The sequence below is a fragment of the Rhipicephalus sanguineus genome, chromosome 8, assembly GCF_013339695.2.
Source record: "Rhipicephalus sanguineus isolate Rsan-2018 chromosome 8, BIME_Rsan_1.4, whole genome shotgun sequence".
Classification (NCBI taxonomy): domain Eukaryota; kingdom Metazoa; phylum Arthropoda; class Arachnida; order Ixodida; family Ixodidae; genus Rhipicephalus; species Rhipicephalus sanguineus.
The window spans coordinates 27,281,998-27,309,801 of NC_051183.1; the positions used below are offsets into that span (position 1 = coordinate 27,281,998).

General features: G+C 46.6%; 1 protein-coding gene across 1 annotated transcript; it reads left to right on the forward strand.

Annotated features, from left to right (window-relative positions):
- The first annotated feature begins 3,364 nt into the window (after positions 1 to 3,364).
- LOC119401583 (achaete-scute complex protein T4) lies at positions 3,365 to 13,343 on the forward strand. The gene is made up of 6 exons (XM_037668488.2): positions 3,365 to 3,550; positions 8,107 to 8,504; positions 9,089 to 9,292; positions 10,869 to 11,084; positions 11,704 to 11,839; positions 13,118 to 13,343. Exons 1-4 carry the CDS (start codon positions 3,460 to 3,462, stop codon positions 10,941 to 10,943), a joined length of 768 nt encoding a protein of 255 aa, XP_037524416.1. The 5' UTR covers positions 3,365 to 3,459; the 3' UTR covers positions 10,944 to 11,084; positions 11,704 to 11,839; positions 13,118 to 13,343.
- The last annotated feature ends 14,461 nt before the right edge of the window (positions 13,344 to 27,804 follow it).

A 27,804-nucleotide genomic window follows, 5' to 3' on the forward strand; every position in this document is an offset into this window, starting at 1 on the left:
CTCTCGGGGCAGATGGTTTCTTTCTGCAGGTAGGTAGGGTTAAGAACCTTCTCTGCTCCTGGAGTACAGGCGTCACGGAACCGTCACCGACCGTTGGAACACCATTTATAAGGTGGGGCTGTGTTCTTGAAATTAGTCCGGACCCGCCATCATGGCTGTAGCCCAAGACAGTGCAAGTAAAGATGCAGTAGTGGGATTAGGAGCCGGATTTCTAGAAAGAGAGGGAGCAAGAAAAAAAAGGGGAGAAGGCAGGGAGTTTAACCAGAAACATGTCCGTTTGGGTATACCCTACGCTGGGGGAAAGGGGAGTGGAGAGATGAAAGAGCGAAGGAAAGAAGGAAATTATCAATAAATGCACTGAAACGTATGTGTCGACTGAACTTTACAATGGTTAAAGGCCTCCACTCCGGCCCGCAGTACTCAGAAAAGTACAAAAGCTCTTTAACTGCCTTGTGGGATGACGAGCGACGGGGACGGTGCTCCCGCAGTATCTGCATGGAGAGCGGAAGATCGTCCAATCGTCGCAACGTGTCAGAAAGTGTTCGTCTCTCGGAGGCAAATCGAATGCAGTGGCATAGCAGATAGTAAAAATTACGAAAAGCAGCTCGCATAAGGAGGGCTGCCAACACTCAAAGGATGTGCCAATAAACAACACACCAACACCGGAGCAGTGGGAGGCTGCGCTGTCCTGCTCGAAGCCTGAAGAACAGCTCAAGCTGATCGACAGAGCGCGCAAGATGGCAAAGGCCACAGGGGCCCTGGACTGAGGGCTCCACCTTCGCCGGGAGAATTTCTTTGCACCAATAAAGTTTTTCATTCATTCATTCATTCATTCATTCATTCATTCATTCGCATAAGGAAAGATGAAAAGAAGGTTCACAGCGGGTATAAGCAAAACAGCGCAAAAAGAACGAGGACTATGGGAAAGAGTGAACACCACACTGTGAATCGTTAACAACTTGCCCAGTTTTCAATCCTATTCAGTGAAAAGAAGGTGGTGGCTGTGGAGTTCCACTGCGAACGGAAGGCGGTTATAGAGCAATAGTACAGGAAAGGAAATGTATCAGAGCAGTGAAGTTTAGGAATAAGCTCTGCCACCCGTTTCTACAAGGCAAACTATAAACTAAACAAAAATGCGCAAAAAATATTAGACACAAACAGGGAATGCAAACTGTGGCGTCTCGGTCATACCTATGTACGGGATCGTCGGTACATGTGAAGTCAAAACGGTTCTGTAGAGTAGTGAAAGCCTTCGTTTAAAAAGAGGTACGCAAAAAGAGCCAATGGGGGCTCCAACAAAAGAACGAGTTCGCTCTGAAATGATAGCCTAGCTCGTCCCGACGGGGTGTCAGGAGCTGTGGACGCAAAATATCGGTTTGACGGAGAACACAAAGCCTCCTTCACAAAAAGGAAAACGGAAGAAGGTCGGAGAAGTAACGGACAAAGGAAAGAAGGAGAGGCAGGCGGCTGGTTCTCACTTCAGTTTTTTCGCCCCCGTTCTTTCTCTTTTTTCACATGGCCCACGACTCGCTCAAGCGTGTGGAGCCTCCTGAGACGTGCCACGTGTCGGTCGCGTGCGGCGGCACCTGCCGGCGGCAGTGGGCATAATTGGCGCGTGCCTGTCGGCATCTTCAAGCCGAAAACCGTTAGCGAGCCGGCTGCGTTGTGAGAGCTCCAGAAAGCGAACACAATAATGAAATCGCGGACGCAGGTGACGGTAGTCCGGTGCTCCAAAACGACAACGTTTGAAGAGAAGCAAGACTGTGGTAGGAAGTAACCGTTGGACATGTGGATTCAGTGGCTACTGAACTGTCCTGAGCTAAGTATATAGCAATCGGCCAACCGTCTCTGCAGAGAACCGGCGCTTAGCAAATGTCACGTTTGTATGCACAGCGCCAGAAATGTTTAGGAATGACGTTGGAAGTATGCAGTAAAGTTACCTAGAGAGTTCGGCGATGTTAGGTATGCATAGTTGAAACACGCAACTACTTCGGAACGTACTTTGGGCCCTAACCCACACTGACTCATATAATTTCTTAGTGCCCTTCTCATCACGAACATCAACTGCATAGATGTGCATAACAGTGAGCTCTGGTAATTCCGATGGTATTGTCGACTTTACCCGTACCACAAATGACCGAATAAGTGTGCAGAACTGGTTTCAGCAGCAGTTGGAAATTAGCACTTGTGCCATTTGTGTGTCTGCGGGGTTTTCGTTAATTTTGCATTGAAGAACATTATTAATCGCAACTACCCCGAGTCAGCGCTTTCGTGCAACAAAAAGCCAACATGAAGATAATAGATCGTAATATACAGCGCAATTAGTAAATGGCCTTTCAGTAGAAAATTAAAGATAGTACCAGGCACAGATATGACATCAGCATTCGAGTAAGTCAGCTTGGCATTTCAGAAAACATTAAAGCAGGCACACGCATTTTAAATTGCGCTTGAGTGTTTTCCCTGCTTTTTGCAGACCTAGGAACATAGCCTTCAAGAAAAGTAATGTCTTCGGCAACAATAGAAAAAGAAGTCCTTGTAAACACCGAGGCTGAAATTTCAGGTCTATGCGCTGCCTGAATCAATCACGACCATACTCTTGCGAAAGCGTACTCAAAGTCATTACTAATGTCGCGCAGCCAAATAAAAAAATTTACACGAAAGCGCGCGAACAGGACGACGGCCGGGCTAGCCACGCGCACCGTACGCGAGGGTCGTGCGATCCGCACGCGAACGGCGGCCTCGTCCAAAAAGCGCGGGAAAATAAACGACTCCGAAAGAAGCAGGAGCGCAGAAATCTCAGACCGAAAGAAGCCGAAAGCTCTGGGAGGCAGCGGAGTTAATGTAGAGGAGGAAGGTGCCCTGCCCGCACAACGAGAGGCGAGGTAAGATAAAGCGTTCCGTTCGCAAAACGAACAAAAAGCGAACGAAGTCAGAGACAGAGAGCACCAAGAAAAAACGAAAGAGAAAAAGCCGGTGGCATCGCTCAAGTGCCTCCCATAGACCATCCTCCCGCGCTATCGTTTACGTGTTTACTTCATTTGGAGTCTGGCAGGCCATCGACGATACCTACCTCTTCCCCCCTCTCAAGCTCTGCAATAGTACACACACATCTCTCCTTCTTGGAGCAATACGCCGTTCCCATGAGCTGCTTGTTCGTTTTTTACAGGTTTTACCCGTACGGCGATCCGGTCGGGCTTGGGGGAAGAGGAAAGACGCCGGTTGGCGAGGAGAGCCGGCGCCGCGAGCGCGCTCTCCCGTCATTGGTTGTGACGTCACAACCACTCGCTCTCTCTCTTCTCTCATCCTCCTCTCCCAGTGCGGAGCTCAGGGTTGCCCTCCCTAAAAGGGGAAAAAGCGAGAGTGGCCCTCCGGGCGAAGTCACACCGTCACACCTCCGTTCGGATTCGATTGCGCAGTCTCGGAACATGGAAGCCCTGCTGCCCAGCCCTGCCTCGAGCGATGAGATGGTTTCTTCGGCTTACTACAGTCACCAACTGGCGGCTGTCTGGTCAGCGACGCCTCTCTCTGCGATGCCTGGATTTTGTGCGAGGTATTTGTTACTCATGCTTTTAGCACACTTCTTCCTGTACACGTATGGTTGAATTCAGAAGACGTATGTTTAAGCCTTGCAGTTCTGGCGTGCCTTTTCAACGAACGTGGTTCACTTGAGAGATTATCAAACGTTGGTCTAGCAACGAGTTGAGAACTACTGAGTATCAGTAATCGCCATAGCTGGAGAAACCAGATACAGATGACGAAGCGGAACTACGACAGAGCGACGCTACCTAGGCCAATCTTGCGATCTTTAGTACGAAACGAACTTAGTCGAAAACCAAGCTTAAACGACCTGCAGAACGGTGTAGCTTAAGTCTGTTGAAAACGCTCGTATTGGGGAACATGCGATTCACAACGAAAGGAAGCTGTAGAAATTAAATGAGTGAACTGTGAATTTAGTTAAAGAAATCTTCAATCATAGATAAGTATTTAGTGACTGTTTTAGTGAACAGTGCATATCTAAAACAATAATATCTAGGGTTTTACACGTCAAAACCACGATATGATAATGAGCCACACCGTACTGGAGAGCTTCGGAAATTTGGACCATCTGGTGCTCATTAACGTCCACTGACATCGCACAGCACACGGGCCTCTACGATTTAACTTCCATCGAAATGTGGCTGAGATCGAACTTGCGATCTTCGCGTCAACAGCCGAACTCTGTAACCGTGCACTGTACCAACTAGGCGGACCCGAGCATAACTAGAATTCCGCTGCATTGTGTCAAAAACGCAAATTTATGTTACGAATAACTTTTCTTCGATTTAATGACAATATAGAGTATGGAACTCAGCAAAAATGACAAGTTCGATATTACATGACTAAGTACAGGTCCTACCTCGCGAAAAGTTCGTAGAAATCGACCTAACTAGCAGGAAAACGTTGCTGCCCTTAGAGCAGCCTCGCGACCTTGGCGAAGATCGATTTCTAGAGGGTTAATTGCCCCCGCATGTTGGCCTTGCGGTATTCCTTGTACAGTCAGCCCAAACTGCCGCTGCAGGCGATGGCGATAAGTACTCGTCAAGGCGCTCGTCTTACACATGCACTTTAAGTGGGGGCGATCCAGTGAATCTTCTCAGAATGAGCTCAGCAAAATTGCATCTGGCTAGCACTCTGCAGCTCCAGTTACTTCATCCTGCGAATTCGTAATTGCCAATTATTAATGTAACTGTAACTTTTCCTTAACGAGCTCAAGGAGTATTCATGTCACTGCTATCTCAGCAAACAATCAGTCAGCACAGGCGAATTCGAAAGTTGGGGGTTCGGATCCCACCGACTTAAAGGGTGCTTTTTCGTGCACTTTTAATTTATCTAAATTTACGTTACAATGACTACACTGCAGTTAAAGAAACCACTTAACGTCCGATATGCTTTCCTTGGCCTAACTGTCGGTTGGATTCCCTTGGTTGTGACTGAAAAATAAACGAGCACCCCGAAAAAATTCCCTTTTTGTTCATAGGCTGATGCAGATGTATTATATGTAAATAAAAGCAGATTACAAAAACAGATGTATTATATGTATGTGTTGTATATATGTATATTGGCAGCGTCACCACCTGTATTGAATGAGGATAGAAAATTGTGTGAGTTGGATTAAGTTCATGGTTAATCCCTGTTTTCGAGAAAATCGTTTTTCTTCAGTTTGTCTTTAGAAGCGAACTTAAAAGCACTGCAGCTTCGAGGCATTATGCTTCAATCAATCAATCAATCAATCAATCAATCAATCAATCAATCAATCAATCAATCAATCAATCAATCAATCAATCAATCAATCAATCAATCAGTAACTTACTGCAGCTGTCACCCTCGTCAGCAGCATTCAACAGCATTGAAAACTTAACATCCTTGAGGTGTAAGCTTTAACATGTGGTGTTTAGAAGATGCAAGTGCCTTTAGATGGCACCGGCTAGTCCTTTTCACGTAGAAGGAAAGAATGTAAAGGCAAGAGTAAAAAAAATACGTTCGATATCATTCCGTATAATCAGTTCGACACTCCATTTTTAAACACACCTCATAAGAAGCACACAGAAACAAGAAGGCACTGAACAGTAACGTTACTACATGCGGCATGAACGTATAACGTAGTACATGCGGTAACGTGCATGTGGCATGAATATTGCTCTGGAGTTTTTATATCGTTTAGTGCATATCAGTGAATCGCCCAGTTTACAGCAATTGATTGGATTTTACGTGCCGAAACCACGAGACGATTAGGAGGCAAGCCGTAATGGAGGGCTCTGAAATTTCGACCTTCTGGTGTTCTCTAACGTGCACTCACATCGCACACTACACGGGCCTCTAGCACTTCGTCCCCATCGAGATACGACCGCCGCGGCCAGGATCGAACCCGCGACCTTCGGGTCAGCGGCCGATCACCGTTACCACTGTAACACCGCGGCGTTCTAAACGCTCAGTTTTAAACACATGATACGCGAGAAAAGAACATAAACACGAATATATATAATCCTGTCAACCTGTGCGACATGCGGCATGCACATTGATGGGTAGTGGTTATAATGTATCAAGGCCAAGTCAGTTATACCGTGGGAGAAACGGAAGTCGGGAACGTTCTTAAAGAACATCGAAGACTCTCCTCGCACTCTTCGCACATGAGCCGTGAGAAAGGGACTCGATGCACTTTCACAACTTGTCCGTGGTTTCCCTCTAGCGATAGGTGGCGATCGCTCGGAGATTTAAGTCCACGATTAGGCAAGACGACACGAGGGGTGAGGGTGCGCACCGGTTATCGGAAGAGCTTCATCGGCCCGCGAGGGAAATAAGCGAAAGTGATTAGATGCAAGCTGGACGTGGCGTGTACGTTGTTTGTTTTATGGAACCGAAAGGAACTGATGCCGCCGGCGGGCAAGTCAGGGCACCCTGCAGTTCGAAGGAGACGACACTTGACCATTAGCTTAGGCCACAGCCGTGGGAAACGCGGTGAGAAGAAGGCATGTCCAGCGTGGGAACGGACGGTGCCCGGTGTGGGCTTCGGTTATGCACTCTGTGACGTAGCAACGGATGATGTCCTGCAGGGAAGCATGGTGTCTGAGTACAGGTCGAACATTTTTTTTTCCTTCTTCCCCGTGGGTTTTAGTGATTGTATGTAGCAGCAAACTTTCCTAATAGGGCGAGTTCAGAGAGCAGTGTTTCATGGGTATTAACGAAAAATAGTTTAATTGCGAAGCAACCAAAGGCAGCAACTTCACATTCCATCAGAAGTCGTTCTTCACAGAGAGCATATTCAAATGAGAGCTACGGCTGGGCTTAAAAAAGTTGGGCGTAAAAATGCTGAGCTGTTTCTATGCGAATTTGTCAGTAAAATTGGTAATTTTGAATTAATTTATAAAACCTGCTTGTGTAGCGTTTACTAAGAAAGATTCTAACATGATATATCAATAAAAGGATAGCCGAGAATAATGAACCCACCAGAACATAAGAAGAACAACACTAGAAGAAAGTACCACATAAAAGAAAAGCTATATACACACTTAAGTGCCAGGACATCAGTGGAGCAAAAATACTTGAAAAGGCAGTTTAATAAATGAATCAGTTAAATTAATTTGCTTGCTGCTTTCATTATTGTGGATTTAGTCCATTGATCGAGATTATTACAAAAGTTCGTTTATTGCCTGTTTCGCAATATGCGATTGCAGCCGATTCAGCAATGAAAGAAACATACTTTGAATATGAATTTGGGTCGAGTAGTTGCTTGCTGCAGTTATGGCAGCATAAAATTTATCTCGCAGTTTTCCGCAGGATAAACTCCGCCTAATGGAGCGCAGTGAGCACTTTGCGAACATTCTGCGTCCATACAAAACCGTATTTAAACATCCCCGTCCAGTGGAGTTTTATCGTAAATGTACTGTCGGCTCCATTGACTCTGAGGTCTGTGCCACTCTCAGCTTCTCATAGCATAGAGCACAGAGAAGCACGCCAGGACAATGTTGTTGTTGTTGTGTTGTTGTTGTTGTTGTTGTTGTTGTTGTTGTTGTTGTTGTTGAATATGTAGCAGCTCCTCCGGCACGCTCAAGACGATGTCTTCTTTCGCTTCTTGCACCCGCATTTGTTAACGGGGTTACGATGTACAATTTCTGATCGCAGATATGGACAAATCCCGAAGACAGTGGAGTTAAACGCAGCGTTTCGCTCAGTCACGTGACTACCACACTTACCTGCTTAATAACCAGCACTCGTTAGAACTGTTTAATGTTGGCAATAGTGTGGCTAATGTCGGCTAGTAATCGCTACGTCCTGGCTATCCACTGTTATAACAGAAACAGTGTCTTCAATCTCTACACAATGACTATAAGCTGCATGTCAATATCTATTCACGCACTCAAGTGTCACTTGCCTTTTCCCATGAAAATCCTTGAACACCGATGTTCGCTGAAGCGGACGTTTCGAGAATGGGGCTTGGCTTCTTCAAGGCAGCAAGAGTCGCTGCCTGGAAGACCACTTCGTAGGCTCCATGGACACCCCTAGTACAAAGATTTTTCGTCGCTTCAAGCATCTGTATTGCTCTGAACCTTCTGCCTTATCTTTTCCCAGCCATGGAAGCCGCGGTTTCAACCCGGAAACCCCATCGCCCGACAACTCTTCCAGTTGGGAGTCACAGCTCGAGTCGGACTCTCCGACCAAGGGAGGCAGTGAGGACGGTGGCTGACCTCGTTCCCATCAAGAATCACTTCTCCGCCACAACGGGCGTCACTGGCAGCGACGCAGATCCCACCGCTGTCGTGGTCTCTTCCACGTCGACGGCAGCAGCCGGGTCCGGCTCTTGCGGTGGTGGAGTCAAGCGGGTGTCTTCTTCGCACCGAGAGAAACCACCCCACCTGGTGGCCCGCAGGAACGCCCGCGAGCGTCGGAGGGTGCAAGCGGTGAACAGCGCCTTCTGCAGGCTACGCAAGTGTGTGCCAATCGAAAACAGGGCCAAGAGACTGTCTAAGGTGGGTGAACATTTCCTCGCACCGTAGGAAGAAAGCAATTTCTGAGAACACCTCTTTGAAAGTGTGTTTGCTTTCTGCATATTTAGACCTATTTTCGAGAGTCATCATGCGTCGCTACGGAGAGACGCGTGTTACGGAGAGACCGGTGGGAAGTGCCGCCACCGAATATCATGTCACTTGTAAAAGAGGCGTCGGCGTGGACGAGGGGAGCCGAAAATTGTTTTTCTACGCGTTTTTTGTCCGTGTACGCGACCCAAAATGGAGTGTCATTAGTGAAGAACTCGAACAGAAATGAGAGCAACACAAGCTTGTAAGAACTTTCAGAGCTATCCTTGCCGAAGCTGCGTGAAAAACATGATAAAGGATATCTTTAGATAATGAAGAGATGTCATTAAAAGAGTTAGCACAGGTCACTGAGAGTTACCATAATGCATTACATGAAATCGTTGGAGCATGTAATTGGTACGATAGGCTGGAACCATCTTTCCTTTTTCGTCAGTTTTCTCTTGACGCCGTGTGAAAAGAACAGGCTGTGTGGCGTTCGTCTAATCTATGCCTGCCCTTTTGTTGTTATTTCTCTACAGGTCAAGACATTGCACAAGGCAATCGAGTACATATATGCTCTTCAAGATCTCCTCGACAAGGCCGATGAAGATGCTGGAGTTACAGTGGTTCCAGTGCCAAACACAGTGGAGGTTGCGGAACCACTTAAAAGTGAGCCGCCAATGACGAAACACAAGGGAAGTGAACCTTCTTGTGACCAGCAACGGTGGATAAATCTAGAAAACGTGAGAACTTTTCTTCTCTGTTAGCTGTGAGAGCTTAAACGATGGCTAAGAAAAAAATCCAGCATTGTGGAAATGTTACAGCGAAACTCTGTGTGGCTAGGATGTGGAAAAATGTGGCGGTCCGTGAGTGCGCAGAAACTATAACTGAGAAGCAATGACAGCATAGGCAACCTCGAAGAGTCTCCGCGCTTGCAGTAGTTCCTCTTGAGGTTTTGTCGGCATATATAGCTAGGGATGATACCCACCACAGCGTGAATCGCTACCCATAAAGACCTTTACGTGCTTTAATATCCTTTAATCTAACGTAACCAAATGCACAGTTTCAAGCACGCATATCTTAAATGTGGTGATGGAGATATATGATCTTAAATGTGATGATAGTACACTTCTGTAGATCCCAGCTCGTGACAAACGCATAGGCAGCACGTATCAGCTTCGCTGGTTGACCGTCCTGTACACAATGCTTGGGAGGTGACTCTTTTTTATGGTCCACATTGAATGGTTATGCGTTTTCTTAGTATAGTTTAGTTAGTCAAATGTGGCTGGAAAACTGCTGCCTCAAGCCGGTTAAAATGTTTTGACCTGGGGACTTCTTCTTATGTCTTCACCCTAGGGTACATTAGCTTTAACCCACGCAGCATATGTTCGAACACTATAAGTTAACCCACGTGTCTACCTCGTCATAAACTCCAGTATTGCTAAGGTGAGACTATGTTGACCCAAAGTGTACGTGTTCTGCTAAGATTCCTTGAATCATGATCAATCATGCTGAGTGATTAGTACCAGGGAAAAGACCGAAATTCAGTGCAAGATAGATCCGTGCATTACCAGTTCCAATACTGAGGGAAAAACTTTTCTAATGAAGAAAGCCGCCGTGAAAGTAACCGGAAACGAAGCTGTACTATTTTCGAGGATGAAAAAATGACAATTTCATCCACAGTTCTAAAATCATAATATTATTCCGTCCTTTTGGAATACGACTTTCATAGCATAGAACATTCCCTTATCAGGACTCGGCAGCATGCAAATGAATTGCAAGACATTTAAATATTATTAACAAAAACGCAAATAAAAATTGCCAAGTACAAATTTAAATAAAATTATTCACGTTTTATCCTGGGCACGGTATCGGCCATGTACGGTAAAAAGTTGGGCGAGTTGGTATTTGTTCATGATGACTGAGGGGCGCGAGAAAACGGCACACAACGTCCCGTGTACTTCTTTTCGTTGTGTGCCGTTTTCTCGCGCCCCTCAGTCATCATCGGCTATGTGTTACAACCACCTCCGTATCGAAGCGATAGTAAGGATATTTGCTCAAATACGAGGCAATACCCCGTGCCCACGTGCAATCGCCACGAAAATGCATTCAGATGCCATCTGAATGTAATTAAGATGTAATTCGGATACAAGCGCTCGTGTTGTGCACTTTCTTGTCATTGTCCTCCTTGCGCTTCTGTTATACAAAAATGAATCATTACCGACTAGCTCGCCTTTCCGTTCTGCTTAATATTTCCAAAGCAGAAAGTGGGATTCAGTTATACTTATTATTAGTGTCAATGTCTTGCCTTTTCTGCAGGTTGACCGAGTCGCTGAGAGTTACCAAGGTTTCGTCAACTTCTACGAACAGTTTCCAACAGCGTATGCGACGTGAGTGCGTTGCATGCGAGAGCTGGAAGAGCAGTCAGCATGACGCTGATGGCCAGAAGAAGCGGTTAACGTGCAATATTGACCTGAAGCCAGCTACGAAGGAAGGAAAGCAGCAGCAAAGAAGCAACATGAATTCTGCAACATGGTATGATATTACCATATTATTATTTGAGACACTAATATTTGTGATAAATATTGAGCGAACTACATTAAAAGTGTGCACTTTGTTTGTTTTTGTGCTGTGCTAAAACTTTTGAGCTTACGAAATGCAGGACTGTATAAGGTACGATTGTTATTACCTACAGTACCTTAATTACTCATGTAGTTTCTCGTTAACGCTTGTAAAAATATTCGTCAGCTGAGAAAGGCGCTACAGAAAATAGTAAACCGTTATTTCCATTACATCCTAAAGAACAGGCTCACGTTGTGCCCTTCTCAACGGCAGTTTTCAGCCTGCTCTTTCTATAATCCACTGCTTATTCATCGTGTACGTGTGCTTCACGTAAAAAATAATAATACGATTATTATTGTACTTCAAGTCGGTGAACTGTGTTTGGGAAGTACTTTAAATTTGTTGCTTATTTTGACGGCAACACTGAGATTGTTTGATCAGGGGTCACCAATGCTATGGTGTTTGGATATGACTCCTGGGCTTTGTGAAAAACAATTTTGGTAAATTATTAGGAAATTAAGTAAATATATTTTCTTATTCTCTTTTGCTCAGAACCACGAAGTTCAAGATTCCTGCTTTTTTTTTTTTTCAGCTGCGAGCATCATTGAAGTGCGGGATGCGTTCTTTACATCTGAGGATGAACACGTTATGTGTCCGGTTTGCTGATCAAGACAAAACGGGGCATCGCATTTCAATGCGACATGAATGCAGTAGAAGTTACCGTTTCTGTAAGTGGTTCCTGGTGACTGTATTTCTTAAAAACGAAATACAAAAAAACTACACCGAGACAGCTCACATAGACAGAGTCATTTCGCTTTGAATTGACAGAATAATATAGACGTAACAATGATGCGAAGTATTCGAACAATGAGCGTTGCTGGAAAGAACATTTCGGCAACGGAACTTTTATTCTTCAAGTCACGCTGTCGAAGCAATGGCTCAGAAACGTTCCCTGTTCGACAATTTCTAATCACTTTAAACTTCGATCTTCCCCTCATCTTCTGCCTTGATTGGACAGCAAAACTCTGATTCAATAAACGGACAGCCTCATTCACGCTAAGGAGGGAAGAGGTGACAGCCTATGCTCTCACTCTTGTTTCATTGTTAAAATCACCTTTATATCCCCTTATACTCACCTTAATTCGCTTTAACATTCGATTCCTGTTTGATTCGTCTGAAGCTCACCTTAATTAACTTAAACATTTGATTAATTGTTAATTCAGCTTAACTTGAAGCTTTAACTCACCTGAATTCGCCGTTAACGTTTGATTCACCTTAATTCACTCCAACATTACAGGCATTGTTAGTTCACCTCAGTTCACATTTGACTCCCTTCAGTTCACCTTCATTGCCCTTTGATTCACCTTTAACATTAATTGCCGCACGGGATATATGCGGTTTTCCACGACACGTGACTTTTTGGTGCTATGAGTGTTCACGCCGGCGGGGCCGCATTTTAAAACACATGAAGCTGTAAGACTTTTGCCTTAAAATTCGTGCAGCTCACATGTATACTACCGCGAAGTGTGTATCCACCTTTATTGTCAAAGGCCGAAGGCCAAACCTGAAAGTCGCTAACGTGTTATCGTATCGCCTTCAGGAACCCGAATGTCCGATTCATCAATAGACATCGCTAAATATTAACATGAGCGTCCACCTCTGTCGCACAGTGGTAACGGTGGCAGTCTGCTGAACCTATGGCTGCTGGTTCGATTCTGGCCGCAGGCTGTCGACCGCACTTTCGATGTGAGCGAATTGCTAGAAGCCCGTGTACTGTGCTATGTCAGCGCGCGTTAAAGAACACCAGATGGCCGAAATTTCCAGAGCTCTCGACTACGGCATGCCTAGTAATCCAGGGTTCTACGGTTTTCACACGTAGAACCCTGCGGATATTATTGTGTTAACATAAGCTGTATCAGTAACACATTTTGCTGTATTGAGTTCGGATCACAAAGCTATCTTTATCCTTGACTGTTTCTGACTTCTTCTGTTACTCTCATTTGCAGGGTCTCGATGCTGTTGATATCAATGTTTGCAAACAAGCAGTCATACCAGCACCAGCGCCTTCTACCATCACTGCAGCTGCACAGACGGTAGAAACATGCTTCTCGTGCAAAACTTCAAGATGAACGTAGACACTGATGCAAGAAGGATAGAGGACGGTGGGAAGAGGCATTGAATAATTATCATGCTTTCTAGATGGCTATATTTGTTGCTAATAAAAAGATACTGTTGTCCTGTAATCCGGTATTCTTTTTTTTTTTTCGTAAATCCCATTACTTTGCTCTGGAGAACGCAGTCAGCTCTAGCGTTCCACTGCAGCGGTAATGGGAAAAACCAATCACCATTTATTCAGCCGTGAAGTTGTTAAAATATTGAGGCTGTTCACTCGTTTTTTTTTTTTTTGTTTTTTCGTAAAATACCTACACCCCAATGATGCTGAGTTTTAAAGGGACACTAAAGAGAAGCAATGAATTGGTTTAGATTGATAAAGTGTGCTCGGAGAACTCTTGTGTAGTTTATTTCACCACCATAGGTTTATTATTAGAGGAGAAAACCAAGTTCAAAGATTCATTTTTAAATTCTGCGCCGAACTATGTAATTCGTGACGTAAAAGACTTCAAAGAGCATTTAACGTATTTTGGCGCCACTGGCTCGACGAAATTTCCACAAACTCGTTATGTCAAGGCTCTGACCCCCTCAGAGGACAATGTACTTCGATTTAACCGATTAGGAACTACGTAGGCCCAAGCAGGCGCCGTCAAAAATATGTGACGTCACGGCAAATGGTGCGGGAATTCCAAGGTGGCGTCGCCACCTGTATCTTCTTTTTGCGCGTTTTCTCGCTTATTAAGCGTCTTCTCGCAGCAAGCGTGGTGTTTTTGGTATCGTGGAAGACTACTTTGCTAATGCGAGAAAAATCGTTTTGCTCTTTAGTGTCCCTTTAAAGGGATACTAAAAAACGTTTTTCTCGTGTTAGTAAGTTACCCACTTAAAATACTAAAGGCACTTTCAATTGCCGTCGCGGCGGCCGCATTTAAGTGGAGGCGAAATACTAGAGGCCAGTGTACTTCTATTTAGGTTCACATTAAAGAACCCCAGGAAGGTCGAAATTTCCGGAACCGGCGTCCGCGATAATCATATCGTGGTTTTGGTACGTAAAACCCCAACAATGATACTATTCCCTTGCCACGAAAACACGCTTTGTAAGCGAGAAAACGTGCATATAAAAAGAAAAAAGCACGTGACAATGCGTCTTGAGCTTCCCGCACCAACTGACGTCACGACGCGCACGTGACGTGAGCAGTGCGGAGCGTTCGCAGGTGCAGCTGGTGCCAGCGAGCGCCGCCACAAGAGCGGAGGGAACCACGCAGGACTACGCGCGCGCGTAGCGAGTGACGTCACCCTGTTTCCTTATGCTCAGCTGGGACGTAGGATACAGTAAACTACTGCAGTCTGCTTTTGTAGTATATGTACCTACACCCAGAACCCCGTCTTCCTAGCTCTATTTGCAGCGAGGCTATAGTCATTCTACGATCTAACGAGACAATTAGTTCATCCTAATTAAGTATTACACGTCGTAAGTATGCTCTTTCCTGCTCGAACAGTTGAGTACTGCGTACCCACCAAACGTCGCATTCCTATGTTCACTCCAGGCGGACCTACACGCACTATTTCAGCGCTTTCAGAGAGAAAGTGGCACTTTCAATTACGTTTTAATCAACTACCCATGGGCCCAACTAAATTTTTCCTTCACTCAGCTTAATCCTCAATAACCAATCTAATCTATACAACCATGAACTAGAACCATTACAACCAATGTGTAAAGTATTTCTTTTTTTTTTATCTATGACCTTCATTACACTTTTACGGCGCTATTTCGAGGCCATGAGAGATCAAGCTCTCTGCTATAGCCTTATGTCAATAGGAGCTAGGTCCATGATATGACACCAGGGAACCTGTGTGCAGAGCTCATCGAACTGTGAGTATCGAAAATTGTGTAAACGATTTACAGAGCTTCGGGCCGCTGTCCCTCTAAAATATTATCCTGCAAATTGCACTAGTCACACGGACTCATATTTCCTATGGAGCCGCTAACAAGCCCCCTTGCTGCTCTCTACTATTTTCACAACCGCCTATGTTGCTACAGGACATTTCTCTCTGTTGCTACAGGACATTTCTCAAGTGCACGTAGGAAGCTAAAGTACTTGAGGTTATGACAAGTAATATGTTACTTTAGGCTAGAGTTTTAGTGCTACATAACTTCTACACTGGAATGTACGCAAAAAACACGCCAGGCCTGCGCTGAAACCGCAGCAGTCACAGCGAAAGCTGGAAGAGCGGCGTTTCTAGAGCCCGTTGTAAGCTCTCTTGGGGCTACTGATACAAGTACACTTGCAAGGTACCATGGAGTGGAAGCTTCCGCAACGCCTTGCCAGCAAAAGTGAAGCCAGCTTTTGCCCACCAAAGATCTCGGAAACATGCTCTTTTTCTGTAGCACCCACTTAGAGATCAATGGCTTTGATCTGTTAGTGTAAATAGTACGTTAATTATAAAATAAAAGATCATTGTTGCCAACAAAAGTAACCCGTCGAGTGGAGTATTGGCGATTGATCTCCAATAAAATGTGCCATGACTTTGAGGCTTACTAATGAAAACTAGTAACACAAGGACACACTTGGAGCAATGCCTGACCTGTAAAAGTTGCCATATTAAACTCGTCTGGCGTGCGAACAAAACACTCGCTTTCCTTCGCCAAACGCCGATGATTCATCGTGCCCCTACTAAGATGGCGGGCGCAGCCGCCATCTTTTGTTGGGCACGGCTTCACACTTGCGCAATAATCGCCACTCCAGCAATTTTTTTAACCTCCTTGCAAGGTACCCACTACGCCATAAATCACAATTTTTGTGAAGTTGGGAAGCACTTACTGAGCCATTATTCAATCTGCGGAGAAGCGAGGCACCAGCTACACGTCCGTAAGGCATTATGCGTACTTTGTTGACGCGACGACTGATTACGATGAAGAATTATGGCTCAGCCCTTTGTAATTGGTTGGAAGCTTTAAACGGCCCACCAGTTATGTAATTTGCATTGGGTGACGCCCGGTCGCTATTTCCCTCTCCCGTCATGTTGTAAAGCATACGTTGACGTGGGAGAGAGAGGGGGGTGAAGAACTTTACTGAGACCCCGAGGAAACGGATCGTACGCTTATGGGCTTCCTTGGCAACCAATACAAGTGCACTTGCGAGGAACCCACTACGCTATAAATCATTGTAATTTTTAAGAAGTACGGAAGCAGGCACTGTGCCATTTTTCGTCGTTCTACGGAGAGCCGTGGTACCTGCTAAACGCTTGTAAGGCATTATGCGCACTTTGTTGATGCTGTGCCTGATGACGATGAAGAATTATGGCGGAGCCCTTTGTAATGGGTTGGAAGCATTCAACAACCTCCTCGTTGTGCAATTCGCATTGTGTGACGCCTGGTTACAGAATTCGCGTTGTGCGACGCTTGGTGCTTATTGTACTCTTCTGCCACGCTATATTGCATATGTTAGTGTGGTTCTTTCCTGACATGAAGCCTGTATAGGACCTTTTTGTTAAGCAGTTTCAAGCACCGGCATGGCTCAGACGTTGAATACTGGGCTCCCACGCAGAGAGTCCGGGTTCGAATCTCGTTCCATCCTGGATTTTTTTTCTTATTTCGAGCAATAGTGGTTGCGGACACCGGCGGCGGCGGCGGCGGCGGACAACTAAGGCGCCAAAAACGGCCACTGAAATGATCTCAAAACAGCTTTCGCTGTAAAAATTGGGGGACGCTTAAGCGTCGCCTTTAAGAGTTGAACGCGATAGCGATATCCTGCCCCTAGTGCGCACTTCGAACACTACGAGTGTTCAACAGAATGTGCGCAATAAGGTGTGTGCCTTATGTAATGGGTAGCATGCTTTAAACTAGGAGCAATTATGCGCGAGAAACTTCTTCGAAGTTGCGATGCACCCACTACGTGGTCTTAAGGGAATACGCGCAGTAATGTGTGTGCCTTTTGTAATGGAGGGCTGTCTTTCAACCACCAAGTCGTTATGATATTGACATGGTGTGACGCCCGATGGCAATGTACGCTTGTACCACGCAATATTACTGCGATATTACATCTCGTATTGTGACACCTGTATACAGGACGCGTATTTTTAGGAAGCATGAAAGTTACTTTCAATGCAGCTCCAAGCAGAGGTGTGGCTTTGGGGTAGAACAGCAGCTTGCCACGCAGACGGCCTGGGTTCGATTCTCACTCGGACCCAACATTTTTATTATTTATTTTATTTGCAGCTTTTTCGATTTTTCCGTCACGGACAAGATGATGATTTTTCGCTCACAACCAACGGTGCCGAAGCCGACGGCCGAATTTCTGCGATACGAGCTCTTTAACGCTATCGCGTTAAAATAATCCGATATCATGTTTCTTGTGGACCAGCTAGGCGCCGCCACTCACGTCTGAACGCCGCCATTCTTAAAGGGACACTAAAGAAACTCGATTTAATTAGAATGTTACAATAGCGAAAGCGAGAACACGATTGGTAAGCAAGGAAACGCGCAAAAATAAAATACAGGTGGCGACGTCTCCTTGAAGTTCTGCACCAGCTCACCGTGACGTCATAAATTTTTGAAGGTGTCTGCTAGTGCATACTAATTGTTTATTGGTAAAAGTTGTTTACATTGTGTTCTAAGGGGCCCAAAGTCTTGACATTCCAAGTTTTAGAACATTTCATTGAACCAAAATGGCTTAACTAAGGCAAAATACACTGAAATTCGTGACGTCCCCCCACGCTGATGTTCACGCGCCAAAGTTTCGGCGCGAAATTAAAAAACCAAGCTTTCACATTCATTTCTTCTATTCCTAATTAAGCTATGATGGCGGAATTAATGACAATAGAGTTCTGAAATAATAACTTATCTGTCTAAACTAACTTAATGCTTCACGTTAGTGTCCCTTAAAGCCGTCAACTGACAGTTTCAGCGTAGGGATCGTAACGTTAGCGTTGCTTCGATACGTACGCTATTATCCAAATACAACCTGCACACCCAAAAGGTTAGCATATGACGCATTCGCAATGTCGAGAAGCCCTAACGCAAAGCTTTGCGTACGGTAAATTAAACTGCCTGTTAACTTCATCGGAAAAGCGTTCGCTCACCTATGGCGTGATTACGGGGCGCGCTAGTGTCGCTACTGCGCACTTTTTTTTTCACACTATAAAACGCGACGCCTGCCCGTGGTGACACCCCGCGGAAAGAAGCGGATCTGATACAAACGCCGTTGTCGATCTATGACAGCTATTGGACAATAGCAGCAATCAGCTCTATGGCGACATAGAGCGGGCGCCGGCAGCTTTGAAGTGAGTCAGAACGGGCCTTTGCATGAAAAGAGGGAGCTTGAGGAAGTGGCAACTTTGTGATCTGCTTGGAAACTCTGCTTGCCACGCGCGACTGTAAGACTTCACTAAGCGCTTCACAGCAGCGTCTGCTTTACACAGAATGATTTTCTTTACCAAGCACAAAGGGGTGGTTGAGAGCCCCTTTTAGAGGTCAGTATAGATGACTCTTCAACTACATGAATGATGTATTGTAAAGGTTAGGAAGTACCTAGATTATAATCACAAGTTCGTTGATATTGTACACGACGCACATATGCGTCTTCTTTTAATTCTACGCCTAGTGTACTTGAGCCATAAAACGTTTCAATATGAAATGAATCTTCGTTTCACCGGAAACATCGGGAAGAAAGAAAGAAGAAGAAAATTGACTCTTTAGCTCGAAGCCCGGTGTGCTGATGGCGGAAGCAAAGTACAACTTTGCGTCTGATCTCCTCGAAAGGCATTCCAACTGCTTATTTTGGAACATCGTCAATATCTTGAACATTGCTAAAAGCCAAGTGTGGTCGCTTAGCAGTTGTGGTATTGCTGTGCTAACGTGTTACGAAAAGGGTAGCGCTTGTGAACACGGATAGCACGAAGGGACACGGACGCACGCCCCGCCACGGTGGTTTAGTAGTTATGGCGCTCGACAGCTGGCCCGAAGGTCGTGGGATCGAATCCCGGCCGCGGCGGCTGCAATTTCGATGGAGGCGAAAATGTTATGAGGCCCGTGTACTTAGCTTTAGGTGCACGTTAAAGAATCCCAGGTGGTGAAAATTTCCGGAGACCTCCACTACGGCGTCGCTCATAATCATATCGAGGTTTTGGGACGTTAAACCCCAGATGTTATTACACGGACACATAGACGGTAGCTCTTCTAGCAACTGCGTTTTATTGAAAATCCGCTCAAAATACATACATCGCTTTGCGGCCACGTGACATATTCAACGCACTGACGAATTTAAGAAGACCAATTCTCTTTTGCTGATATCCCTGCGTGGAGGGAGCCTAATCGATTCTGCAGGCATTTTCAAAAATGTTGTTCTTTCTCTCTCTCACAATCGATGGAGTGCTGACACATTTCGCCCCTTCGTTGGCTATGGTCCTTGCTTCTGTGATTTCCCGAGTGTATTTATCTTTGTGGCGGCTGATTATGCTACATTTTGAATATAAAAGAGAACAACCTCAGTCATTGCAATGTGTGGACAGGTGCCCATCTCTGCACCTAGCAACGTTTTGCTTGTGTAAGCGATCACTGATACGCCGGCCCGCCCGGCCGATGTACATTCCGCCACATTTCAGTGCTAAACTGTAGACCACTCCTGCGCGTGGCACGAAAGGGTTCTGGTGCTTTTTCTGGCACCCTTTCTGCTTCTCATTGGCAGGGTTGGTCAGCTTACAAATGTCTTAGCTTATCTGGTGCTGAAAAACCCACTTTCACGCCAGCCTAATGCATGTCGAACTCGCCCAGGAAATAGCACTCTTGCTCTTCTCAGTCCGAGGACGCGGGTACGACTCCCGGCCACTTTGTGGAAATGTAAGAACGACTGTGCACTCGGGCTTTATCACACGTTAAACAACGCCAGAAGGTTAATAATACTCCGGATTTCACGACTAAATGCGCCTCACAAACACTTCGAGGTTCCGGCTCGTAAATCGTCCGATTTCACTTAACGTGGCTGAAGTGCGCACGGTTGCGGCTCGTCGGACAGCGCAATAACCAATTCAAAACGTCCCTCGGTCCTTTGTGCAGTTGCCGGTAAATTTTTTGTAGTGCTTCCGGTATCGGCCCATCATCGATCAAGGAAAGATACGTGATGACGGCATCACGGGACGCTTAAGTGATGTCATGATGACGTCATAAATTTTAGCAGCCTGTGACGTTAGAAGGACGTCATATCGTGACGTGTAACACGATGATTTTTCATATAACTCGTGCAGACGCCAACGGTCACTTTTCGCGCTTCATGAGGCATCTAAGGCTTTCGTCTTAATAATAATTAGTGCGTCTTCAGAGTGAAGATTCCTTCCTCTGACGTCTCCGTTTCCGGCAGGCGTAACGGAGGTGGTATTCTGCGTTCTTAATTATGCACGTGGCCCCGTCTTTCTTTTCTTAATCCAAGCGACAGCATCCTGGCAGTCAGCCCATGCACTTCCTAGTGCTTTCACTCGCCCTTCGCCAACAGCTGGCAACAATGAACGACCGAGTCACTCGCACCTTACGAACGAGCTCACGGTCAAAGGTCAAAACACGGAGGAGACCTCGCCAGGAAGTGAAGATGAAAGGAAGGAGAGAGACACATGCATAGGAACGCGGCCATACCTCTTGGAGAAGCACCGACCGAACGCATAACCGTATACGCCGTTTCCGTCTGTTACGCGGCCACTACTCTATAGCAGACGACGCGGTCGTAAATATGGCTGCCGCGGAAAGGCAGAGGGAACAATGGAGGCCGCATCGATGCGCTGCGCAGGGTTAGCGACCCTGCCAATGAGGGGGGGGGGGGGGGGGGCGGTGGACATCATACGCAGCACATATGTACAACCAGAGTCCAAACAAAAACTCACAGGGTCCTTTATGCATTCACCTAAGACGACACAAGGGCAAATACCATTTTCTTTTTCTTCTCATTCGAAGTATTGAACCTCCCCGCCCACCTCCGAAATATTTCTGGACCCAACGCGCTTCTGCGGTGCCTACACGATGGGACAGCATTGCAAGCTTTCCGCACATTTCCTGGCTTTGCCCTGCTTCGGTGATAGGCCCACCTTTGACTAAGCGACGATGGCATGTGATGACGTCGTCAAGTTGCGTTACGTCATATGACGTCATTATGACGTCACAAAATCTTGCGATCTGTGGCGTCGCGATGATGCCATGAGGTGAGGTCATCAACTGACGACGACATTTTACATCACTTGTGTTGGCGCCGACGCCGACGGTCAATTTTCGCGTTTGATGGGGAATCGAAGGCTTTCGCCTTAATAAGTACAACACCTTCGAGAGATTGAGACCTCTCTAGGCACTAAGTCGGGAGCCGCGTAATTGGACAAGACTTTTGAATAGCGAGATTAAAGCCGGATTATCCGATTGTCAACCACCAGCTTAGCGAGTCTCACGCCGCCGGCTGCGGGCTGGGGAACTCGCTAAGCGGCCGCACGTGCAGTTCGTGTGCGGCAAGCGTGGCAACGGGCATCTACGCGGGGTGAGTGGCCGCGAGGCCCTCGTGGACGAGACCGAATGCCTTATGCCGTAAATCACACGTTCGGCGGGAGGAACCCCTTTGCGGAAGACGCCCGCACTTCTCTCAGTCAAAGAGGTAAACGAACGGTCCCCATTGTTACTTGGCTGGACGATAAATTAAGCCAGAGGCGGAGGTGGCCCTGAATGGTGGTGTCAACGTTGACGGACACCCCGGAAATATACGGAGCGGGAACGAGTGTGGGTAGCTAGTAAAGGTCACTCACCGCGTTTAAGTGTAGCATGATGAGAATGTTCAAGAAAAACAAAAATCACGAAGAGAGCTCAAATTAATTTTGTTTTACACATCAGTTTAATGAGCTTTTCATAATTGTCATTAGTGCTTCTTTTCATAGTTATATCAAAAGCCGAAGAAAACTTTATCGTCGCGTTTCAATATCGAACATTTCTGCACAAACTATTCGCACGCAATGCAGTTGTTAGTGATGCCACTATAGCTTCAGTGCCTCCGTCAGTCAAGATTGAAGTTTTCAAGTTGTCCAGTATATCACGTCACTTAAGGCTCCTATGCTACAGCTACTTCAAACCTAGTCAAACAATCAAACACAGCTTGCGAACTCTCCCCACTTCGTTCATCAAATTACAGTCATTATATTGTTTTTCGTTCGATAAATTTATAATCTTCTACCAACCGCGCCAGCGTTTTGGGGACCCCAACGTAGGGTCGCCTCACCAGAAAACTATGCGTCAGTCGCAGCTAATGACTTTAATTCACCGCATGCGGGCAATTAAAACAATCTATGAGCAGGTCCTCCACCACTAATTGACCACCGGTTTTATTTTTTTTTTCTCTTTTGCTCAGAAATGCTGGACACTGAGCATTATGCGAAATTGTGCGAGTGGCACGCAAGAGGTGATGGAAACACGCCCTCTCCGATCGATAGTCACATAATTGCATCCTCGAGCAGCCAATCAGCGAGTCAAGTTGGACATTGTGAAATCGATATTCGCTTAGGTGGGCGTGTCCCTCGCTCGCTTCGATTTCTCTGAAGCGGCAAAAACCACGAACGCGCCAGCGGCGCACACTGGAACTGTTTCGGGCGAAGCGAAAGCACGGAGAATGACGTTGTGCTTGAATGAGAGCATTGGCATAGTCACTGGGTAGGGGGGGGGGAGGGGGATGGGGGGGGGGGGAGTGTTAAACTCCCCGAAATTCTTCAGTTTTGCTTGTGTATATGTACGCGCACACAAACGCACGCAAAAACATCCATAAAGGCTGGTTGAACCACCGCCGAAAATAATTTCTGGTTTCGGCCCTGGATGAAAGGAATGCTCCTGGGGTCATCGTCGACGTCATCACCATCGTCGTTGTCATCACTGTTTAAGCCAGTGGCCAATAGACATATGCGAAATATCTAAGCTCGGAGGTCTACCGGCGTCGGCGTCGCAAGTGACTATTCTGGCTTTCACGGTGCGATAAACCTTTAGATTCCTCCAATAAATAATAGTCCAAGGCAAATATACCAAGGCATAAGTGGGAATACGACGCTTACGCTAGCGCTGTTTCGTGCGCCTGCGCGTACTGCTGCCAGTCTCGCAGATTATCGCCGTTGTAAGGTGCTGATACTCGTGCGGTCGACGCTCGCGCGATATTATTAAAAATGCTGGAGGCTGTACATCCCTGAAATTATTTACCAGTATCGCGGCAGCGCTGAGCTCGGGATGTGGTAGCGTCTAATATATTCTCGAAAGGTAACGACATCTGCCGACGATACGCAAGCGCACGAAGCACGCTGAACTGCGAGGGCCGTCTGCTGCGCTGATGCCCAAAAAGAGCGACATCAATGGGCGTGTCTCGGCCTCCTCGACACCCACGCCTCCCAGGCGGATGTGTATGACATTCATAAAAAAAATAAAAGAAAACAAAGGCACTGATAACGCAGCAGGAAACACCACTATCGAATGCGCCTAGCAGAATAGCACAGCCGAGGGCACTTGCACTTGGCTGCGTAGAACGCGCATGCGCATTCTCATGACCATTTCACCGATGTGCTCCGTGGTGCTCAGGCACGTAACCAGGATTTATTTTCGGGCGGGGTGGGGGGGGGGGGCAAGGCTTAATTGTTCGAAAGAAAGTCTTTCCATGTCACAAAGAAAAAAAAAGTTGCCCGGAAATATAAAAGACCGGACGAATTTGGGGGGGGGGGGGGGGGGGCACCCCCTCGCCCATTGCCTACGTGCCTGGTGGTACTGTATACTTAAAGATTACTTAAAGATATGATGAAATGAACAGCGTAGCAGATGGCGCTCGCAGTTCAGTGTGCTTTGTCCGCTTGCGCATCGTTGGCAGATCTCGTTACCTTTCGAGAATATTAGACACCACCATATACCGCGCTAAGCGCTCCAGTGATACTGTTAAACAATTGCAAAGGCGTACAGATGTCTTCATTCAAGAAATGGAAGATGCGCACTAAACAAGTCTGCTAAGACGTGCATTTCACGTGTTATGCTCTAGTCGCAGTAGCAGGCATCGGAATTGTTGCCTACACTCACAGCGCACCGTGAAACGGTATCGGGGTGTGTCGGTGCACATCGGTAAACAGTAGCTCCATTCAAAGTGCCCTCAATTAGGCACGCAGTCTTTTCGGGCGCCTATTAAAGGTACCCTTATACGCAAAGAGAGACAGAGGGGAGCAACGAAGAAGAACCGGCAGGGAGGTTAACCATGCAAGGGAGAGAGCGTACGCTTATATGTCCAAGACCCCCTGGTTCCGTAATCGTTCGGCTTCTCTCGGTGTGGCCCGCCGTCCACAGAATGTGCAGTGGCTGAGTGCGGAGTTTTCCACGGAGGTAAATTATCCCTTTCGGCGATGTCGTCGTGGGAGATCGCTCGGACCGTTTTTGCGGTGCGCGGGTTGTCTTAAATTAATGAATGGGTCAGCGAGGGTTCACGGAATCCCTTCACGTGCGGTAGGCGGAACGCGCAGCGTTCAATTTCGGGGAAATAATGCCCAAAAACTGTCCCGAAAGCCCGACATTCTTTATTGTCACAGAAATTTTCAGTTTTTTGTAGGAATGTATTTTTTTTTCAGGTTTCATTTACTAAGCAGCCTACCGAGTGTTTTTTTTTTTTAAAGAAAATGCATTTAAGGAGAGGTCGGTGCCCGTGTGTGGCGCATGTCCGCAGCGATGGTACAGTGGTTAGGGTACTCGACTGCTGACCCGAAAGCCACGGGTTCTATCCTGGCCGTGACGGTCGCATTTCGATGGAGGCGAAATGCTAGAGGCCCGTGTACTGTGCCCGTGTACCTAACCTAACCTAACCTAACCTAAGTCAGCGCACGTTACAAAGCACCAGATGGTCGAAATTTTCGGAGCCCTCCACAACGGCGTGCCTCATAAGCATATAGCGTGGTCTTGGCATGCAAAACTTCAGCTATTATTATTATCCTGTGTGCCGCCGGCTACTGCCCTTCTTCCACATGGAAGTCGTCGTCGTAAAATCTTTAACAATTCCGAAACTAGACAAATAAGCGCATGACTAGCCATTCACGTACTCAACCTCAGTACTGCAATATAAATGTCCATGCAACCGGAGAGTTCACACAACATCAATGTTCCCACACAAATTTTCATAACTAGCGGGTTATGAGGGGTTGCAAGGGAAACATTTGAATTTATTTATATCACAGTGTCAGGCCGCAGGTTCATACAGGTCATGTGACTGCAATGAACCGACTGTTTCTGAGGTAAGTGGTGCTGCGTCCACCGTAGTGAATGACACGGCTCTCTTGGAACGACATTTCATAGCTGAGGCGGCGCGGTGTGAGAACGGTAGAGCACTTCGCCGAATTACGTGAACAAGCAAATACATATTCGCAAAAACAGCGCAAATACAGCGCCGCGCTCATCTAGTCCTCTCCCCACCGATCTTCGTTGCTCGCCCTTTTCTCTCAAATATGGAGAATCAACGCGCACAACGTCTGGTTCTTGTACACAAGGAAAATAAGTTCACATAGGGTGCTGGTGGAAACCGCTGACGGCGTGCGGGCAGGCAGACAAGCCTTTCACGATTCTGTCGGGCATTATATACTGCGCATGATTACGCAGTACCAACCACGATAGCGGCAGTGTGTTCGGCCCACGCAGCATTTAACGCATCACGCAATTCAGGCGCGGAAAGGTGCGGGGTGTAACATTCCCTTCTTACTGGAAGGCACCAGTGTATAGACGAACGCGTTGCCACAGTAACCGTCAGCCCATCTTGCATTCACGCACACTCACGCACTGCCTGTTCGCCTGATTAAGTGCGATCCTTATCTTTCGTGATAAAGCGGGGAGTGTGTATAGGTCGGTGCTTCTGACTTATATAAACGATCGTCGGTACATTTGTTATCTCGAGATAATTGCCGATCGTTCTTACGTAACGACCACTTCTCGTGTTCTCGATGGTCCGCGCGAGATCACGACTTTCGCTACTGGCAGACACGCGTAATATGAGGGGTTGAACTTCGCGTGCATCGATTTGATAAACGTGACCGGCGAACAAGTCGAGACGAACAGCGTTTGAGCGAAAGCGTGAAGATGGACACAAAAATAAAAACAAAAACAAGACAAAAGAAACGTTATCTTTTATGTGAAACGTATACTTGCGCGAAATGGTTGTGTACTCTCTCTATTCAAAATATGTTTTATGGATGAAATCGGCCACCCACCGCGGTATCAGATAATTGAGTCTGCATAGGGCAACCAAAGTAACATTTTTTTTTTACCTTTAGCTTTTGTTAAACTAATAGGAAAGGTTATGCAGCCAGGCTATACGATAGACACATGACAAACCCTTCGCTGCCTTCGTAGCAAATGATGTTTTCTTTCGCGAAAAAGGCTAATATTTGTATCACGCGAACTCGGTTGCCATTTCTTTAATCAAGGAATATGCTATTTGTGGTTCTAAGCAAATCTCTGACAGAACGGACAGCAATAGTGCACAACTGTGTCATAGATCAGTGCTGTCGCACGGCAAAACGGAAGTGGCTAAAATCAGTCTCAAGCAATGCACGTCACCAAAACAGCACTTGCGTATTTCCTCGTCGCAGGGCTGTGCAAAATCATTTTTTTTGCAATATATTAGCCGCCCGGAAGCCTTTCTATACGATTGTGGCGCGCCCGTGATTGAGCACACAGGTACCGTGTTCATCACTTCATTTTTGCACCACCCAGGTTCAGGCCCGTAGCCAGGATTTTTTTTTTTTTCGGGAGGGGGGGGGGGCACTTGCTGAAAGCCTCGACTCTTTGAGAAAAACGCCTATTTTCATGATTTCTTTTCGATAAAACACCATGTATCATCGAAATTTCGGGAGGCGAAATCCCCCCCCCCCCCTGGCTACGGGCCTGCCCAGGTTAGCACTAATCAACAATGAGAGCTCCTGTAAGTCAACTACTCTCAGACTCTTCGTTGCCACTTTTGCTCACTTCGGAAACCGCCGCATCACTTCTGCGTTGTGGAAGGACTTAGTGGCTCCAAAGCCAGTGGAGCCACTCTTCCCTACAGAGTAATAACACGATCGGCCCGCACTCCTGCTTGGACGTCCATAGTCAGGGGTGGTGCTTCGCCATCTTGCATTGAGTGAAGTGAGGGGGGTTATATGAGTCACAGAATGGCTCCCTGCCAGAATAGTGTAATCAAGACAGAATTTTTTTCGCGACCAGAGCTTCGAAGAAAGCAGGCTGATAATGCTAATAAGGCTGCTAAGGGAACTAGTGCACGGGAATATATGTTACAACGTGCTGCCAGATACTGACGAAGACCACAGGAATGGAAGACATACGCCGGGTGCTGCGCATCTCCCTGTGTATGTATTCCGCTTCTGTGGCCCTCGTCAATACTTGCCAGTGCCTTATAAGATCAAGGGTGATATGGCTACGCAGTTTTCTTGCACTCGGGCCAGGCTGAAGGCAAATTACATTCCGAAGGACGGTAATCATCACTGGGGCGTGTCGACGCCACCCCTTAGTTCCAGTCCTGGCAATGCACGCTCTGCAAGCAACGGGCGTTTCCTGCCTTGGGCGAAAGGCTTAGAA

What these genes read in the sequence shown, in the direction of transcription:
- LOC119401583 (XM_037668488.2), top strand. Translation starts at nt 3,460, where the DNA reads ATGAGATGGTTTCTTCGGCTTACTACAGTCACCAACTGGCGGCTGTCT. An exon ending in ATGCCTGGATTTTGTGCGAG is followed by an intron (nt 3,551 to 8,106) that starts GTATTTGTTACT and finishes ATCTTTTCCCAG; the next exon opens with CCATGGAAGCCGCGGTTTCA. An exon ending in GGGCCAAGAGACTGTCTAAG is followed by an intron (nt 8,505 to 9,088) that starts GTGGGTGAACAT and finishes ATTTCTCTACAG; the next exon opens with GTCAAGACATTGCACAAGGC.